General features: G+C 44.7%; 1 protein-coding gene across 1 annotated transcript in view; it reads left to right on the top strand.

Moving 5' to 3' along the window:
- Window positions 1-18,870, top strand: part of DNAAF11 (dynein axonemal assembly factor 11) — a gene marked incomplete at its 3' end in the record, with an annotated part of 192,955 nt that overhangs the window by 154,887 nt on the left and 19,198 nt on the right. The window contains exon 11 of the mRNA XM_082259018.1: window positions 9,328-9,404. Coding sequence (XP_082115144.1) covers window positions 9,328-9,404 — 77 coding nt within the window. The remainder of the gene's footprint in view (window positions 1-9,327; window positions 9,405-18,870) is intronic.

Here is an 18,870-nt window from a genome sequence, read left to right as displayed (position 1 = left end):
GAGGTAGCCTTTTGCTGTTTCTATGAGAACCAGTCACAGCTGGGCTTATGTAAGAGGCTAAATAGTCAGTTTCCTATTATTACACCTTTGTAGGTTTGACTATGAAAGATTTATAATTGCTTACTTGTTTAGCTTTATTTTTTTACTTTGATTGAACTTGACAAGTATTCTTTGCCCGATGAAGGAGAAATGCTGGTGATGGCAGTGCATTAGGTCCCTGCTGCACCTCTCTCCACACTTGTCCTTCTCCTTGAAGTTGTTGAGCTGCTCACATGAGGAGAGACTGGTGGGAGAGCAGGGTGAAGGAGAGCTGCAGCTCTGGCCTGATATAAAGGGACTGAACCTGTGGACAGGTGCTCAGCCTGGAGCTGTTCAGATCTACAGAGTCCTCCAGTGCTAGCCTCTCCTCAAAATGTTGCTTACTTCATTGACCTTCTCTGTCACCTCTCCTGTACCACTCTACTGCCACTGATCACCGCTGCCCCCTGTAATATTCTGCACCATTGCCACTGACCCCTTCTTCCCCTTTTATCCTCAACTACCACTGATCCCCACTGCCTCCTCTATCTTGCTCTAAAGCCACTACTGTCTGCTTCCACCCATTCTCTCCCTCTTCGCTACCACTGTTTCTTGCTGCCTCCTCCCCCATCTTGTTCCACCGAAGAACAAGACAAGCTCAAAAAATATATAGTAAAGGGAAAGGCACCACGTCCCAAGTACATGAATAGAGAAAAAGGAACATGAAGGGGGCGTATAGGGGGACTTTCTATAAGGGTGCCGTCATTAGACAAATATACTTGAAGGATATATATAAAAAATATAATTTTTATTGAAACAACAAGGAGCATAAAATGTATACTGTATTTCAAAGGAAGAAGACAGTATTACAACATGAATATAAAAACATAGAAAATACAACCCATATCGTAGTGAACTGTATACAATCAGCATATGTCGTATCTTACACAGGGGCTGTTAGAAAGACTACAGACCCTTTACCAGCCAGAAGAATCCCCTGGTTAGCATCTGTGTGAAGATTGATGATGCCCAAAACTACAGCCCGACATGTTTCACGGCAACAGCCGCTTCCTCAGGGGCAGTTGAGAGGTTATACAAGCATCAGTACAGTTACTAGGAAGAAAAAATAGATACAATATATGTGAGAGAAAAACATGGATTCATTATACACAGGTACTCTAAGCATACAACATATTATATAGCAAGACCGTTGGTCATGAGGAGAAATCTAGTTAGATACCGCACCTGAAAGGTATGCAGTTGACTGATCGACAGTGTAGGTCTTGGACCACAAGGTAGGCGTTGCCCCCCCGGGGTGAACACGGGAACCGACCACAGACTAATACGGCTGCAGAGCACAATGGAGTACACCACTGATCACTGCTGCCTCCTCTACCATCTTTCTCTAACATTGATCCCCACTGCTTCTACTCTCATACTGCTACACCACCACTGATCCTCGCTTTCTCCTCTCACATCCTGCTCCACCACTATTAATCTCTGCTGTCTACTCTGCCACCCTGCTGGATTTCCACTAATCCCTGCTGCCTCCTCTCCCATCTCTCTCCAACACTGATCCCCACTACCTCCTCTCTCATACTGCTACACCACCACTGATCCCTGCTGTCTCCTCTCCTATCCTGCTCCACCACATTAGGTCCCTGCTGCACCTCCCTCCACACTTGTCCTTCTTCATGAAGTTGTTGAGCTGCTCACATGAGGAGAGAATGGTGGGAGAGCAGGGGACAGACAGTGAAGGAGAGCCACAGCTGTGGCCTGAAATAAAGGGACTAAACCTGTGGACAGGTGCTCAGCCTGGAGCTGTTCAGATCTACAGAGTCCTCCACTGCTAGCCTCTCCTGATAATGTTGCTTACTTCTCTGTGCTCTGTGACCTTCTCTGTCACCTCTCCTGTACCACTCCACTGCCACTGATCACTGCTGCCCCCTGTAATATTCTGCACCATTGCCACTGACCCCTTCTTCCCCTTTTATCCTCAACTACCACTGATCCCCACTGCCTCCTCCATCTTGCTCAAAAGCCACTAATGTCTGCTTCCACCCATTCTCTCCTTCTCCACTACCACTGATACCTCCTGCCTCCTCCCCCATCTTGTTCCACCACTGATCACTGCTGCCTCCTCTACCAGCTTTCTCTAACACTGATCCCCACTGCTTCTACTCTCATACTGCTACACCACCACTGATTCTTGCTATCTCCTCTCACATCCTGCTCCACCACTATTAATCTCTGCTGTCTCCTCTGCCACCCTGCTGAATTTCCACTAATCCCAGCTTCCTCCTCTTCCATCTCGCTCCAACACTGAGCCCCACTACCTCCTCTCTTATACTGCTACACCACCACTGATCCGCACTGTCTCCTCTCCTATCCTGCTCCACCACTATTGATCCCTGCTGCTTCTTGTCCCATCCTGCTCCACCACCATCAATCCCTGCTGCCTCCTCTGCCACCCCTTCTGATTTTCCACTGATCCCTGCTGCCTCCTCTCCCTTCCTGCTCTAGTGCAGCTGACCACTACTGGATCATCTCCCATTCTGCTTCTCTGCCACTGATTCCCTTTGCCTCATCTCCCATCCTACTCCACCATTGATGCCCACTGCCTTCTCTCCCATCCTTCTCCACCACCACCACTGGTCCCCTGCTGAATGCATTCCCATCCTGTTCCCTCAGCGGATATCTACTACCTTCTCTCCTATTCTGCTCCACTGATATCATCCCCGTCCTGCTTCACTGTCAATAATCTCGCTACCTGCTCTTCTTTCTTACTCCACTGCCACTAATTCTCGATTCTTCCACTCTCATCTTACTAAGCTATCACTTTTCACCTAATTTCAATGCTGTCCTTCTGCACCATCACTGATCTCAACTGACAAATCTCCTGTCTCCCTCCTTAATACCTCCTCTCAGCAATGTATAACACTCCAGGTTGAGCGTATTCTACCCAAGATCCACTCCAATATGGCATAAATCCCTTTGAGCACTTATGAAACCCTGTCCCATCCACCTGCTTCCTTTCTTTAAAATAAGAAGGGATCCAGCTTTACATTTACAAGAAGCTTTGGATTCACTAAGCCAAATTCAGACTAGTGATCGACCGATATCGGTTTTTCGTTGCCGATACCAATATTTTGGCCAATGCATATCGGTATCGGCCGATATTTTCGTACAAAAAAAAATATATATATATTTTTTTTATTTGACATGAGGTCATTGTAGCCGTATTTTTTATTTGACAGGTACTCTTGTGGAGGGATCTGGGGGTCTAAAAGACCCCAAAACCCTCCTCTGCACATTCAAAACGGGCCTTTGCATGGCGGCCATGCAGGCTGGTTGCCCGGGTCTCCTGGTGGGACGGGAGACCCGGGCGAGCCGCGGAAGGCAGCGGGAGGGGGGGGGGGGCGCCATGTAGGTGCATTAGTCACTGGATCTATCATGGCATCATGCAGAGGTAGCAGGGACTCTAGCTACCAGAATCTGTCAATGCGGCATTGGGCGGCTGAGTCACTGACTCAAACTACCAGAAAGGAAGACCTGTTGCAATGTTCTCAAGCTGGTTTATTATTTACTGAAACTACCAGTAAAGATGAAATGGTCTTTAGCAGGAACTTTTGTCACTGAAACTGGCAGTAAACAGGGGCTGACATTATGATGCCATACAGTTGCAGTAGAGAAAGAAGTTAAAAGGACATGTCATCATCATCATCAAGCAAGCCCAAAAGTGACAGAAAAAAGGACCAGTCCTTATGCCATCATGCTAATATGCCAATGATTACAAATCCCTATAAAAAAAGAACCTGTCTTTAGAACCTCTTCCAGAGGTAAAACAGCTTTCCTAAGAGGAATATGGGGGCTGCGGACCTCCTTCTGAAAATGCTAGTTGCTTGACTGTTATACTAACACCCTGGCTTTAGTAACACCCTGGCTTTTCTGAACCACTGACCTAAAACAAGAATGCAGAGTAATGTCAGAAGTTCCTTTATGGGTACTTGTGTTGGGTACTTGTCTGTTCCCCAGGTACGAGAGCACTGTCTGCCTGTCTCGGGTGAGTATAATTTGACCCAGGGGAGAGGACCAAGATTTTAACTGGACCGTGGATCAGAGATCCCTAAACGTATATGAGAGGAGCCTGGGAGATGTGTAAACCCCAAACAGAACTTTTCCCGGCTCTCTTTGGGACGCTCTGCTACAATTTGCACACATTTTCTTTCCTTTATATATTGGCATACTATATTGTTTTTGCACATTTTTGTATGTTGTAGCTAGTTTCTGTTGATCTATAATTATGTTCATGGGTGAGCTGTACCTCTGTGAGAAATCTTCTGTTAGCCTGATTTATGGAACATTGATAAATATGATATCTGATGACAAAAGGCTTCAAGGAAATATAAAATATATTTAATATTTCTGAATTAAAAGATTTCATTGGAATATGAGTCTTATTCCATTCATTGTACAGCATAATGAACAATTTAATGTATGCAATTTAGTTGAAACTATATTCAGGTCAATTTACAAAAGATTATCATGATAATTGTGTGGAAACAGTGATAACAGGTTAACAGTAGGAAAAAAGACCATTCAAGGTGGAAATAAACAATGATTCATGGGATAAATATACTATATGACCAATAGTTTGTGGACACTTGACCATCACATCTATTTAAAGCGGAGTTCCACCCTAAATTTACACTTTGCTGATTCCAGCAGTGATCGGTGTGATAAAGAAGAATTGGGCATTTGAAAATTTTTTTTGGGGTCCCTTACCTTATTTTCAGAGGATAGTTTGTTCAACTTCCTCCTTCTCCCCCCTCTGTGTCCACGGCCACGGACATCACTTCCGGCTTTGCATTGTGTACTGGGAGATGTGAGTCATCAATCTCAAGAGGCAGTGGGCATGGCCGGCCGCTCCTCTGATTGCCGATTGCAATCTACAGCACATACGCGAGATTGCGATCAGCATTCTGGGTAGCCAGAAACCAGGAAGAGGGGACACAGCGGCTTCAGACGCCCACACCGGAGAAGGCCACGCTCTGCAATCAATTTTAAATGTAAGAAATTATCTACAATCAAATACTGTGTTAATGTAATTGGCGATATGTTAGGATTAAAGTGGTATTTTTATCTTAAAAAAGTATTTTTCGGCCGGTTTAAAGCGGAAGTCCACTTTTTAACTTGTACCCGCAGGTAAGCCTATAATAAGGCTTACCTGTAGGTACAGTGAATATCCTCTAAACATTCACGAGATATTCAATGTTTACGAGATATTCGCACAGCATGCAGCCGGTGACATCAACGCCGCATGCTCTCTGAAGGGTCAGCATACCCGTGTCGTACCTTCAGAGCTCTGTGCCAGGGCCTGGGCATGATGTCATCCAGACCCCAGCCATTCATACAGCCGGAGTCCATGAACCCAAAACCAAGACCGGGTGAAGATGGAAGCGCTGGGGAGCCTTGAAAGTGCTGCGCTGGATGGCTTCATGTCCAGGCGATACATACTAGTACATTATGACTTAAACCTGCATGGGGGCAAAATGTATTTATTTTTTTCTGGTGGTTTACTACCGCTTTAGGCTTGTTGAATATTCGCCATTCCAAGGTGTGATAGTAAGAGTCCCTGCCACTATATAAATGGGTTTAAAATGGACACAGGACTCTCAAAGAGCAAAGAAAACTGTCTTGGGTTTTCTCTGGATTTGGTAAGTCTGGATCGGGGATGGAAGCTTAAAGGCTCCAAAGAGTATTGGGTGGGACGGAGCCTTCAGTCCTGTGCCAAGACTTTGCTAATTGCCTAAAGCTTGTGTGAATGAACAGGTGGTAAGGATTATTATAAGTCAGGTCTGAGCATAGCTCAAGGCAGTTGCTGCCATTCAGAGACACAGGCTGTGTCTGAAGATAGTGGTGTGCTACAGCCAGGGGGGGGTGACCTGCTTGGGAGACGTGACCCTATTCCGCAAGATTTTATAGTGTGTTTGTGAGAATTTTTGCCCATTCACCCAAAGTCCATTTGTAAGGTCAGGTACTGATATTGGATGGGAAGATCTGGCTTGCAGATGGTGTTCCAATTCATCCCAAATATGTTAAGTAGGGTTGAGGTTAGGGACTCTATGCAGGCCACTCCAGCTTTTCCACACTAAAGTCAACAAACCATGTTTTTATAAAATTGGCTTTTTGCATGGGGTAACAGTCATGCTAGAAAAGAAAAATGCCTTCACTAAATTGTTGCTAGAAGTGCACGGTTGTCTAAAAGATCTTTTTATGCTGGATTATTAACCATACCTTTTACTGAAACCACCTGAACTCATTTTAAAGGGGTGCTCACATACATACTCAAATACAGTGCCTGGCCAAAAAAAAAGTTGCCATCTTTCACAGGTCCTTCAAAGGGATGATGAACGTTACCCTCATTGAGACTAACGTCAAAATCCTGACACGTTGGTATTTGGTCCCTGCCAGATTGGCGACTATGTACCGGGTTCCTCCTCACTATGTTTCCGGGGATGCCACCACCAGGGCACCTTATTACACACCTGGTGGTCGTGCCCTAGGATACCTTCCTTCTGGAATAAATTGTTTCACCTCATCAGAGTGGTCACTAATCTTCCGATTGAGCAAACTCCCCAAGCGGCATCTCTACATGTTTTTTCTCTCAAGGTACCCAAACACTCACTCTCCTTAATTTTCTTTATCCTATTAGGCGCTAAACTTACCCTGGCGAAAGCCTGGAAAAGGCCCTCAGTTTCCTATAGGGCAGCTACTAAGAAAATCTCCTGGATTATGGCCCAGGAAAAGATGGTTGCGATCCTGAAAGATCGCGTACACAAATTTGAGAGTGTTTGGGAGCCATGGGCTCAACATTTTAAGGTTACGCTGTAGCAAGGTTTTGGTTTTTATCTTTCCCTGCTCACTCCTGGACTCCCCCAGTGACTATTTCCTTCTACTACCTCACCTCCTAAACTAGTTCTGTTTCAACTTCCCCTTCTTATTTCCCCCCTCTTGTTGTGTCTTCTTGCTGTGATGTCTTAGCCACTTGCTGCTGGCTCCATAGTTGGGTTGGCCCGCCACTACTACCCCCTCCCATGTGTACGCGCATGGTATATACCCAGGGGAGGACCTTGAAGGTCACACCAGTCACTTCTGCAGAATGGAGGGGTGCCCAGGTGTCGGTCTGGGACCCCCCTCAGCTGGACCAGGAGGGTGTCTCCGAATGTTTCGCAACCTTTTAGGTGCTCAGAGGCCTCAGCCTGGTCGTGAGATTAGTGCACTCCAAGTTCACTTGGCAGAGGGATGGATAGTGGTGGGATTTTCTCCATTCACCCTATATTTGCAAATGTTTTGGTTACAGATGCGGGAAATGGGGTCAGACTTCAATACAGTTGCTTCCCTCTTTTCCCTACTCCCATTAGCCCACGCACCTTGAAATTTTTCCAATAATGCATGATATGCTTTATGCCTATGTTTCATCGTTGACTTATGTAACCTGACTGAAAATGCTACTGTTGGCTTCTGCTTGTTTTCTATTCCATCCAAGTTATAACCTGCCTTTATGCTTTGATGCCTGTTTGATTAAAAAAACAATAAAAACTTTTTGAAATGAAAAAAGTTGCCACCAAAAAAAAGGGTCACACACTCTAATATTTAGCTGGCTTTGATTAAGGCACGCATTCGCTGTAGCATTGTTTCGATAAGCTTCTGCAATGCCACGAGATTTATTTCCGTCCACTGTTGCATTCATTTTTCACCAAGATCTTGTATTGATGATGGAAGAGTCGGACCACTGCCCAAAGCCTTCTCCAGGACATCCCAAAGATTCCCAATGGGATTAAGTTCTGGACTCTGTGGTGGCCATTCCATGTGTGAAAATGATGTCTCGTGCTCCCTGAACAACTCTTTCACAATTTGAGCCCGATGAATCCTGAATTATCACCTTGGAGTATGCCCGTGCCATCAGGGAAGAAAAAATCCATTGATGGAATAACCTGGTCATTCAGTATATTCAGGTCCTCAGCTGACCTCATTCTTTGGGCACACGCAGTAATTATCCAATAGGAGAGTTACTGCATGCTTAGTTTAGTTAGTTGCTTAGTTAATTCCAGGTGGCAACTTTTTTTTTTTTTGGCCAGGCAGTGTAGTTGTAGATCAGAGGCGTAACTAGAACCTTCAGGGCCCTGGTGCAAGAAACCATGAAGGGCCCCCCGGACCCCTGGCTGGGGCCCTTCCCTTCAAGCCTGGGGCTCTTCCCACTGATCCTGGGGCCCTTTACTCTTGTAATGGGGCCCTTTATCATTGTCTGCAGCGGGACCCTTTCACAAGTTCTGCAGTGGGCCCCTTTCCTGCCATCTTGGGGCCTCCCCACAGTTGTGGAATGCCAGGGCCCGGTTGCAAGGTTGACCTTTGCGATCCTGGAAGTTCACCCACTGGTGTCAGTAGTTTTTATTTTTTGGTATTTTAATTGTATTATTTTTTATCATTTTATTTTTTATTTTTTTACAATGTGACTGACTATGACTCTGTCCATTCAGAAAAGGAAGGAGCTGGTAAATTACAGTTTTACCAACCCCTCCCTGGTTCTCTATTGTGACACATTCCCTGCAGCAGCCGGCAGGAGAGGGGAGGGGGCACAGTAGGGGGGGGGACCAGGGGAGCACACAGGGGCCCAGAGACAGCAGAACACAAGTGAACTGGATTGGAGGAGTGGTGGGGGCAGCATACAGAGGAACCAATCTCCTCCATTTTCCTCCTGCGGCTACAGGAGGAAAAAGGAGGACAGTGATTTCTCCACATGCTGCCCCCGCCGCCCCTCCTATCCAGGTGTACAGGGGAGCTGCATGGGCCCCCTGGAGCATGGGGTCCAGTTGCAATTGCAACCCCTGTAGTTACACCCCTGTAGTCAGGTGTTCACAAACCTTTGGCTATATAGTGTGCCAATTGATGTAAAACAAAGACTTTCAGGGGTAAATAGTTATTTTATGTGAAGAAATAAAATTAGCAATAGGCTATAGTTAGGTTTATGAGGTTTGTGAACTGGTCACTTTGTACAGAACACGATGAGATAAAATCCTTTACACAATTAGAATAACTCCTACATGATTGTGCTTTGACACTCTTATGTTTTTGCTTGCTTACAGCAGAGTGAAATTTAGGATAATGAGGCAGTGTGTTTCCTTCTGAAATTTTCTGACCCTAGGCAGTCTTTCTTCAAATTCCAACCAACCCATAAATGTTGTGCGTTCTGTATACGGTTGAGCATCTGCATTTTCGCTAAGTATTCTCTTCCTTTGTGTATTTCAGGCATCAGAGCTGATACATAAAAAGCAAACTATTTCACCTGAAGCCAAAAAGACCCAATGCAATCAAGTAAAAAACAGGTAATGTCCAATTAGACCTTTTAACTCTCAGAGTGTTGCTGTATAAATGCCTGCTTGCTTCCGTACAAAGTAATCATAAGGGTCGTTACCTTGACTGGAAAAGGTCATTCCCAGAAAATGAGATCTAAAGCAGCATGATGGGATACAAGATTTTAGTCGTCTCTGTATTTCGGGCAGCTTCAGGCAAACCTTGTAGAAACCGTACAATCTGCAGCTTAGTAGTGATGCCAAAATAATTTGCTTACTGCATGGCATAACAGTCCATGAAGAGCTTTGCCCTCTGGCAGGATGGCATGTACATTCTCCTCTATATGTAACATTTCTTCTCCAACCTCTTAGACACTTCAAATCTTTCTAGGTCACTATCCTTGTATCTTTATCCTTTAGCTTGCTCAATACATATCATCATTCATCCCTTTTATCCTTTAGCTTCCTCAATGCATATCATTCATTCTTTCATTCCTTTGCACTTTAACCACTTGCCGTCCGCCGCATAACTACATATACTGTAGTACATATACTGCGGCGGTCAGCCCCTCCTGGGCAAAGTGACGTACCGGTACGTCACTTGCCCACAAGCCAATAGGGGGCGAGCGCACGCCGCCGGAGGCACGCTCCCAAGAAAGGAAAAAAGATCCGCGCTTAGGAGAAAATATATAGTAAAAATATATATGTAAAAGATAAATATGGATAAGACACTAATGGCTGCTGCCCACTTCAGAAGATGCACCCCCAATGGGGGAGCGTCAAGTATATATGTCAAAAGGGAAGTGATTGGCGCTGCCGAGAGAGTAGGTTAATGGGAAATCCGGGTTAAACTGCTAAACCAAGTTCAACCTATGTAAATGCACATAGAATGTATGTGGAAAAAATTGGTATAAATAAAGGAATGTAAAAACACAATGTGTGTGTAGTATGTGTCTAAAAATAACACTATGTGCTAATATCCTATAGCAAATGCGATAAATAAATAAATAAATAAATGTGTTCACTGCCTTGTATGCATTTAGAGAATCAACATAAATATAAATGTAAATATAAATATAAAGGCATAAAAAGATAATAATAATAAATAGTGGTGATTTAAAGTGTTGGCGTGCAGAAGTGCTAGAAGAAATATAAATATGATGCACTATTCAAACTATATAAAGTGCGTATCGAATAGTCATAACCATCTATTCGATAAAGTGCAAATGCATACTCATAAGCAATGAGAATAAATAGGTGAATAAACTGTGTGCATCCCACACTGGTGACAGTATTAAATCTAATAAATAAGTGCAGCCGTGCGAAAACTATATAAAATATGAAGGTGAGGACCATATAAACTCAAAAAGTCAAAAAGCAAGTTCACTATATTCTCAAAATCGTCCACAAATCGTGCAATCAGAGCTGGTACAAAAGTCCTAAAAATATGTAGTCCATAAAGAGATGGGATAAGGTGCTTTTTTTTCTATGTAGCCGGGAGTGCAATGAGTGGGCGGAAGATAAGGTGCTCCCCTTCTCATAGGGTCCTGTGCTTACCAGATATCCGTACCCCTACAGGAGTAAATGGCGGGTCGATAACAGGGATCGCTCCCATACACCAGCAACCTGGTTCGATCCTATCCTTCCTATTACCACTCTTGTCCACTCCTTGCTTCAGTACATATAGGGGTTAAAGCATCAGGGAGAGAGCTCCAGTACAGTTCCCGGGTATAAGAGAAAGGGGAAAAACAGAAGCCTCCGATAGTGCAAAATCGCCTTTAAAAACTTTTATTTAGAATCCAAAATAGACATGTACTCACATAAGAACAACATGCAGCGCATCCGTATGGCATAGGGTCCGCAACTACCTCGTTCGCGGTGCACGCCTGGGATAAGCGTGCGTCCCAACCGCCGGATCTTTATCCTTTAGCTTGCTCAATACATATCGTCATTCATCCCTTTTATCCTTTAGCTTCCTCAATGCATATCATTCATTCTTTCATTCCTTTGCACTTTAACCACTTGCCGACCGCCGCAAGTACATATACTGTGGCGGTCAGCCCCTCCTGGGCAAAGTGACGTACCGGTACGTCACTTGCCCACGAGCCAATAGGGGGCGAGCGCACCCCGCCGGAGGCACGCTCCCACCCCCGCTCGTTCACTGCCATCCACGCGAGTGGCCAGCAGACATCGGAGCCGCCGGGCACTCGCGATCTCCCGCTGGAGAGGGAGAAAGGCAGGCGGCTGATGTAAACAAAGCCGTCTGTCATTCTCCCTGGTGTAACTGCAGAGACTATACGATCCTGCTATGTAGGATCATATGTCTCTGTGGTTACATCACAAGCCACGCCCCTTGACAGTTAGAATCACGCCCCTAGAGACACACTTAACCCCTTGATCACTAATAAAGTTAACCCCTTCCCTGCCAGTGTCATTTTTACAGTAACAGTGCATATGTATAGCACTGATTACTGTAGTAATGTCACTGGTACCCCCAAAAGTGTCAAACATGTCAGTCAGGGGTCCGATCTGTCCGCCGAAATGTAGCAGTTCCGCAAAAAAAATCGCAGATCGCCGCCATTACTAGTTAAAAAAAAACAATAAAAATTACATAAATCATTCCCGTAGTTAGTAGACGCAATAACTTTTGTGCAAACTAATCAAAATCCGCTTATTGCGATTTTTCTTACCAAAAATATGTAGCAGAAAACAAATTGGCCTAAAATGTTAAAACATTTTGATTTTTATATTTTTTTTGAGAATTTCATATAAAAAAATGTGAAAAATATTGTTATTTTTTCAAAATTGTTGCTCTTTTTTTGTTTATAACGCAAAAAGTAAAAATCGCACAGGTGATCAAATACCACCAAAAGAAAGCTCTGTTTGTGGGAAAAAAGGACATCAATTTCATTTGGGTACAGCGTCGCACGACCGCGCAATTGTCCGTTAAAGTCACGCAGTGCCGATTCGCAAAATAGGCCCTGGTCTTTGAGCAGCCAAATCCTCCGGGGCTTAAGTGGTTAAAACAACAACTTTTTTTTTTTTAACCTATGTCAAACCTCCAACCTTCTGGATTAGGTATCTCATTTTTGTCTCCATCATCACTAGAGAACTTCCCAGTATAGGTGGTCCTAATGATTTTAATTATGTATACAAAGAAGTTGATTAACACATGAAATACGCCTCATTAATAACAACCAAACCCACCTATAATCTCTCCAGGCATCCAAAAATCTGTGAATTTTAGCCTTTCAAGTCTACTTAGAGCAAGAAAACCTCTAGTCTCTCAGAGTGTCTCTTGCTTGTTCCCACATAACAAAACTATATGAAATGAGATGACACCTGGTCTGATTCCTCGATGTGGTGAGCAGTCTTTGCGCTGGCTTGTGGTGTTATCCTTGCACCCAAGCGTAACCTAGAAAAAGGGAGAAAGCCGGCAGCTTGATCTTCTGTAGTTAGCAAATTTATGATAGCAGATGAAGTACAAAGTAATACAAGGGCTTACGCATTTCATGTATGGCCTTATTCATACCCACAAATAAGGCTATACCCCAAAATGTGTAATCCCTTGTATTATTTTGAACTTTACCAGTGATAATAAATGTACTATTTGCGGATGATCAAACTGCCGGCTTTCTCCCTTTTTTCTACATAACAAACTATGCCTTCACATGTCCACCCATTCTTGTTTATTAATGCTCTACAAATTTGGAGGAGCTGAGGGTTAACAACACCATAACCATAAGGTGTGCAGCCTGACTGCAGTCATGTTTAAATTTCACCAACAACCATAGCTCCCCCCCACCCTACTCCCTTACCCCCCCCCCCCCCAACAGTGACTCAGCAGCTCAACTGACCCTGCTCCCTCCTGGGTCCCTGTGGTGCCACGCAGGGCTGCCATTTTGTTATAGCCTGTGTGCTTAATGCATGAAGGCCATGTTGGTGTAGTCCGGTGGCCATTTTGCGGTGGTTTGCCATTGCAAATAGCGGCAGCAATGACAGTGGAGCCCTCTAGGCGGTGATTTCGGCGGTGGAAGTCCCTCATTCCCTGGCACTGACTCCTGGATCATTTCATTTCCTGATCTCCGCACTTGGAGTGCAGATTTTCCTGGTGGCTGCAGGTGCCTGTTTTCTGCGGGGTGGTGAGTCTGGTGGGGTCCTCTCCCTCTCTGCTGAGGATCAATTGGTGCTCTGTTACTGGCGGCCTTGCTGCCAGAGCGGTGGGGGTGTCTCTTAGCAGTGTTTTGACACCTTTTTTGTGGGGTCCCCCTATTGACTCATTAAGTCTTTAGAGCACATTTTCCCCACCTGATCCCTTCTCAGATACTGTTGGGCCCTCTGGGATTTTTGACTTACCGTAAAATACCTCAGTACCTATAGCAGAGAGTATACCCCCTGGCACTGCCCACAGGCGTAGCTAGACTTTTTTTCTGCCTAGTGTCCTACTCCTGTAGGGGGCAGTATAACCTAATGGTTAAGAAGATGAGGAGCTGTGTCCGTCAATTAACATCAGAGAAATGGATTTTACAGTAAGTCAAACATCCCATTTTCCTTTGTCTGGCTAGTCTTTGTCAAAGGAGACGTACAGTCAAAGCTAGTTTGGCTGTGCTTCTCCTGTGCATCACAGGAGTGCAGTCCGTTTTGCACTTCTGTCACTCATTTTCAGCAGACAACGGACTGAAGCCCGCTCTCGGCTGACATCACAAAGCGGGTCCAGGCTCGGGAAAGATAATGACTATATGATCGGGATCCACCCACATGCCTGTACTGGCACGCGGCTCAACCTCTCAGCGAGCCACTGAGAGGCTGAGCCAGCCCTTCCTGCCCCCTCTACAGCCCAGTGCTCCAGTGAGTGGGGGGGGGGGGGGGGAGGGCAGAGCAGAGAGCCTGCGACTAACAGTCACCAGCTTTTTGCTCAGTGAGCGATGGTGTTTGATTGCTCAGTTCTCAGCCCTAGAGCCGGTGTTCTGCTGAAAACTCAAAATTGTCGAGAACTCCAATGATGTCCCTTCTGGTGAATGCACACTTGGAATAATTGGAGATTTCGATCACTTGGTGTTTTCACAGAACACCGGCAGCCTATAAACTCCGGTACATGCTATATTGAATGGACAATGTTAATTCACCCGCCAGTTGTCCCCGCCTCGGAGGCGGCCATGTTTTTGGTTACTAGCGGGCGGACAAACAATCTCCACTCATTATAGCATGTACAGGAGTATATACGCTGCTGCCTGTTCTGTCAAAACACCAAGTTTCGAAATCTCCAATTATTCATGATATACAGTCACTGGAAGTGATGTGATTGGAGTTCTCGGCAAGTTGGATCCACTCCAAGTCATTAGGGTTTCGTTTGGTAACTCGAACCTTCAGCTCCCTCCACATATTTTCTATGGAATTAGGGTCTGGAGACTGGCTAGGCCACTCCAGGACCTAAATGTGCTTCTTCTTGAGCCACTCCTTTGTTGCCTTGGTCATGAATTTTGGGTCAATGTCATGCTGGAATACCCCTCCACGACCCATTTTCAATACCCTGGCTGAGGGAAGGAGGTTCTCACCCAAGATTTGATGGTACATGGGCCGGTCCATCGTCCCTTTGGTACAGTGAAGTTGTCCTGTCTCCTTAGGCAGAAAAACTTGCTCAAAGTATAACATTTCCACCCCCATGTTTGATGGAAGGGATGGTGTTATTGATTTTCGTCTCATCTGACCACAACACTTTCACCCAGTTCTCATCATTCAGATGTTTATTAGCAAACTTCGGACGGGCCTGTACATGTGCTTTCTTGAGCAGGGGGACTTTGCGGGCACTGCAGGATTTGAATCCTTCATGGTGTAGTGTGTTACCAATTGAGTTCTTGGTGACTATGGTCCCAGCTGCCTTGAGATCATTGACCAGATTCTCCCATGTAGTTCTGGGCTGATTCCTCACCATTCACATGATCATTGAAACTCCACTAGGTTAGATCTTGCATGGAGACCTAGACCGAGGGAGATTGACAGTTCTTTTGTGTTTTTCTCCCTTTACAAATAATGGCACCAACTGTTGTCACCCTCTCACCAAGCTGCTTGGCGATGGTCTTGTAGACCATTCCAGCCATGTGTAGGCCTACAATCTTGTCCCTGACATTCAAGGACAGCTCTTTGGTCTTGGCCATGGTGGAGAGATTGGAATCTGATTGATTGATTGCTTCTGTGGACAGGTGACTTTTATACAGGTAACAAGCTGGGATTAGGAGCACTCCCTTTAGGAGAGTTCTCCTAATCTCAGCTTGTGAAATCTTGCTGATTAATAGGGGATCAAATGCTTTTTTTCACTCATTAAAATGAAATCAATGTATAACTTTTTTGAAACTTGTTTTCTGGATATTTTTGTTGGTTTTCCGTCTCTCACTGTTAAAATAAACCTACCAATAAAATTATAGACTGATCATTTCTTTGTCAGTGGGCAAACGTACAAAATCAGCAAGGGATCAAATACTTTTTTTCCCTCACTGTACATGCTAATGAAATCTTTAAGTACAAACTTTGTTAGCCCTAGTGACATCATCCCTGGGTTTCTATGCTTCTCTATGCTATGCAGACAGATCATGGCTGGTGGGAACGACCACATAAGAAAATATTACAGCTCTCTGCTTCAGTACTCCTCTCAAGAGCCCTCAGCCTTGAATCAAGCAGTGGGCTGGATCTTGGGAGGAGTTTTGCAAATATCAAAATGCCTTGATGAGTGGATGTCAGTCAGGAGGAGTGGGCATTTCTAGGCATATAGACCACCTTAGGTAATGCCCACATGTAATGCTGAGCCTCCATGATTGGAAGAACTGAAATTCAGTGAATGAAAGGGGTGGACCAAGGACAGTCAAGCTGGGGAGGAAAAAGCTAAAAAATGCCAGGAAATCAGGCAGGTTCTGACTTGCTGCCACTTCTAATGCACATTGTGAGAAGCTCACAGTGTTCACTGAAATCAGAGTAATTAAAGTGTTAGTAAACCCAGGACTCTGCAGTCACTATACAGTGGGTACGGAAAGTATTCAGACCCCCTTAAATTTTTCACGCTTTGTTATATTGCAGCCATTTGCTAAAATCATTTAAGTTCATTCTTCTTCCTCATGAATGTACACATAGCACCCCATACTGACAGAAAAACACAGAATTGTTGACATTGTTGCAGATTTATTAAAAAAGAAAAACTGAAATATCACATGGTCCTAAGTATTCAGACCCTTTGCTGTGACACTCATATATTTAACTCAGGTGCTTTCCATTTCTTCTGATCATCCTTGAGATGGTTCTACACCTTCATTTGAGTCCAGCTGTGTTTGATTATACTGATTGGACTCGATTAGGAAAGCCACACACCTGTCTATATAAGACCTTCCAGATCACAATGCATGTCAGAGCAAATGAGAATCATGAGGTCAAAGGAACTGCCTGAAGAGCTCAGAGACAGAATTGTGGTAAGGCACAGATCTGGCCAAGGTTACAAAAAGATTTCTGCTGCACTTAAGGTTCCTAAGAGCACAGTGGCCTCCATAATCCTCAAATGGAAGACGTTTGGGACGACCAGAACCCTTCCTAGAACTGGCCGTCCGGCCAAACTGAGCTATCGGGGGAGAAGAGCCTTGGTGAGAGAGGTAAAGAAGAACCCAAAGATCACTGTGGCTGAGCTCCAGAGATGCAGTCAGGAGATGGGAGAAAGTTGTAGAAAGTCAACCATCACTGCAGGCCTCCACCAGTCGGGGCTTTATGGCAGAGTGGCCCGACGGAAGCCTCTCCTCAGTGTAAGACACATGAAAGCCCGCATGGAGTTTGCTAAAAAACACCTGAAGGACTCCAAGATGGTGAGAAATAAGATTCTCTGGTCTGATGAGACCAAAATAGAACTTTTTGGCCTTAATTCTAAGCGGTATGTGTGGAGAAAAACAGGCACTGCTCATCACCTGCCAATACAGTCCCAACAGTGAAGCATGGTGGTGGCAGCATCATGCTGTGGGGGTGTTTTTCAGCTGCAGGGACAGGACGACTGGTTGCAATCAAGGGAAAGATGAATGCGGCCAAGTACAGGGATATCCTGGACAAAAACCTTCTCCAGAGTTCTCTGGACCTCAGACTGGGCCGAAGGTTTACCTTCCAGCAAGACAATGACCCTAAGCACACAGCTAAAATAACGAAGGAGTGGCTTCACAACAACTCCGTGACTGTTCTTGAATGGCCCAGCCAGAGCCCTGACTTAAACCCAATTGAGCATCTCTGGAGAGACCTAAAAATGGCTGTCCACCAACGTTTACCATCCAACCTGACAGAACTGGAGAGGATCTGCAAGGAGGAATGGCAGAGGATCCCCAAATCCAGGTGTGAAAGACTTGCATCTTTCCCAAAAAGACTCCTGGCTGTATTAGATCAAATGGGGGCTTCTACTAAATACTGAGCAAAGGGTCTGAATACTTAGGACCATGTGATATTTCAGTTTTTCTTTTTTAATAAATCTGCAACAATGTCAACAATTCTGTGTTTTTCTGTCAGTATGGGGTGCTATGTGTACATTCATGAGGAAGAAGAATGAACGTAAATGATTTTAGCAAATGGCTGCAATATAACAAAGAGTGAAAAATTTAAGGGGGTCTGAATACTTTCCGTACCCACTGTATCTGGTGTCCCACAGTACACAGAACATGAATGCAATTATTTTAGTAAATATAAAATGCTAAATACCTTTTCTCGTCATCAGGATATAGCAGTCTTGTGACTTTTATCAGCTCCTGGTGAAGCTTGTAGGAGGTGTTTTCATAGAGCACTGACTGCAGGACCCCTGACCCTCTGTCTGGACAGTGCTGATTGGCCCTGTGCTGATCACATGCACTCTCCTAAGGGAAAAAAAAACCCTCTGGCAATACACACCAAACTGAGCACGTGCAGCCTGACTCCAAAGGCTCTGTCTTACCTGGACATGCTCTGGAGTCAGTGGAAGAAAGGGAGGATCTGTGCATACAGGATCAAACAGCCTTTTACACACTGTGGAAGCTTAACCCCTTAGGTTCCACGGTGAGTATAACAAGTATGCTTTACTGCTTATACAGACTGGTTTTACTGTTGTGGGTTTAGTAACACTTTAATTTTAATTCAGGAGAGGAGCCAGTACAACTGTTTAACACTGAAGGGGCTGGAGGTCTTTCTTTTTTGAAATCTCTCTCTTATGTTTTCCCAGTTATAGGAGTTAATTTCATTCTTCCAGCTGTGTAGTTTGTATCTTTGGATATTCCAGCAAATAAAAAAGCTGTGTAGCCTTTCCCATATGAGTTATATGAGCCCCTCCCCTCCTCCTGCCCAATCACAGACACCTTGGTATATTACACAATAATACATTTACAAAATACAAAGGCTTCTGTGAATAGGCAGCAAAGGGGAGCGGATGGCATAGTTGCTTTGCGTTTAGAAAACATAAATCAGGCGCATCAGCTGCACAATTTGGAAAAAGTCCATAATAGTCTATGCATGATAAAAA

Source organism: Pelophylax lessonae, assembly GCF_965119305.1.
Source record: "Pelophylax lessonae genome assembly, chromosome: 5".
NCBI classification, from domain to species: Eukaryota; Metazoa; Chordata; class Amphibia; order Anura; family Ranidae; genus Pelophylax; species Pelophylax lessonae.
Note: the sequence above shows the minus strand (reverse complement) of the source record. Positions and strands in the feature narration are given on the sequence as shown.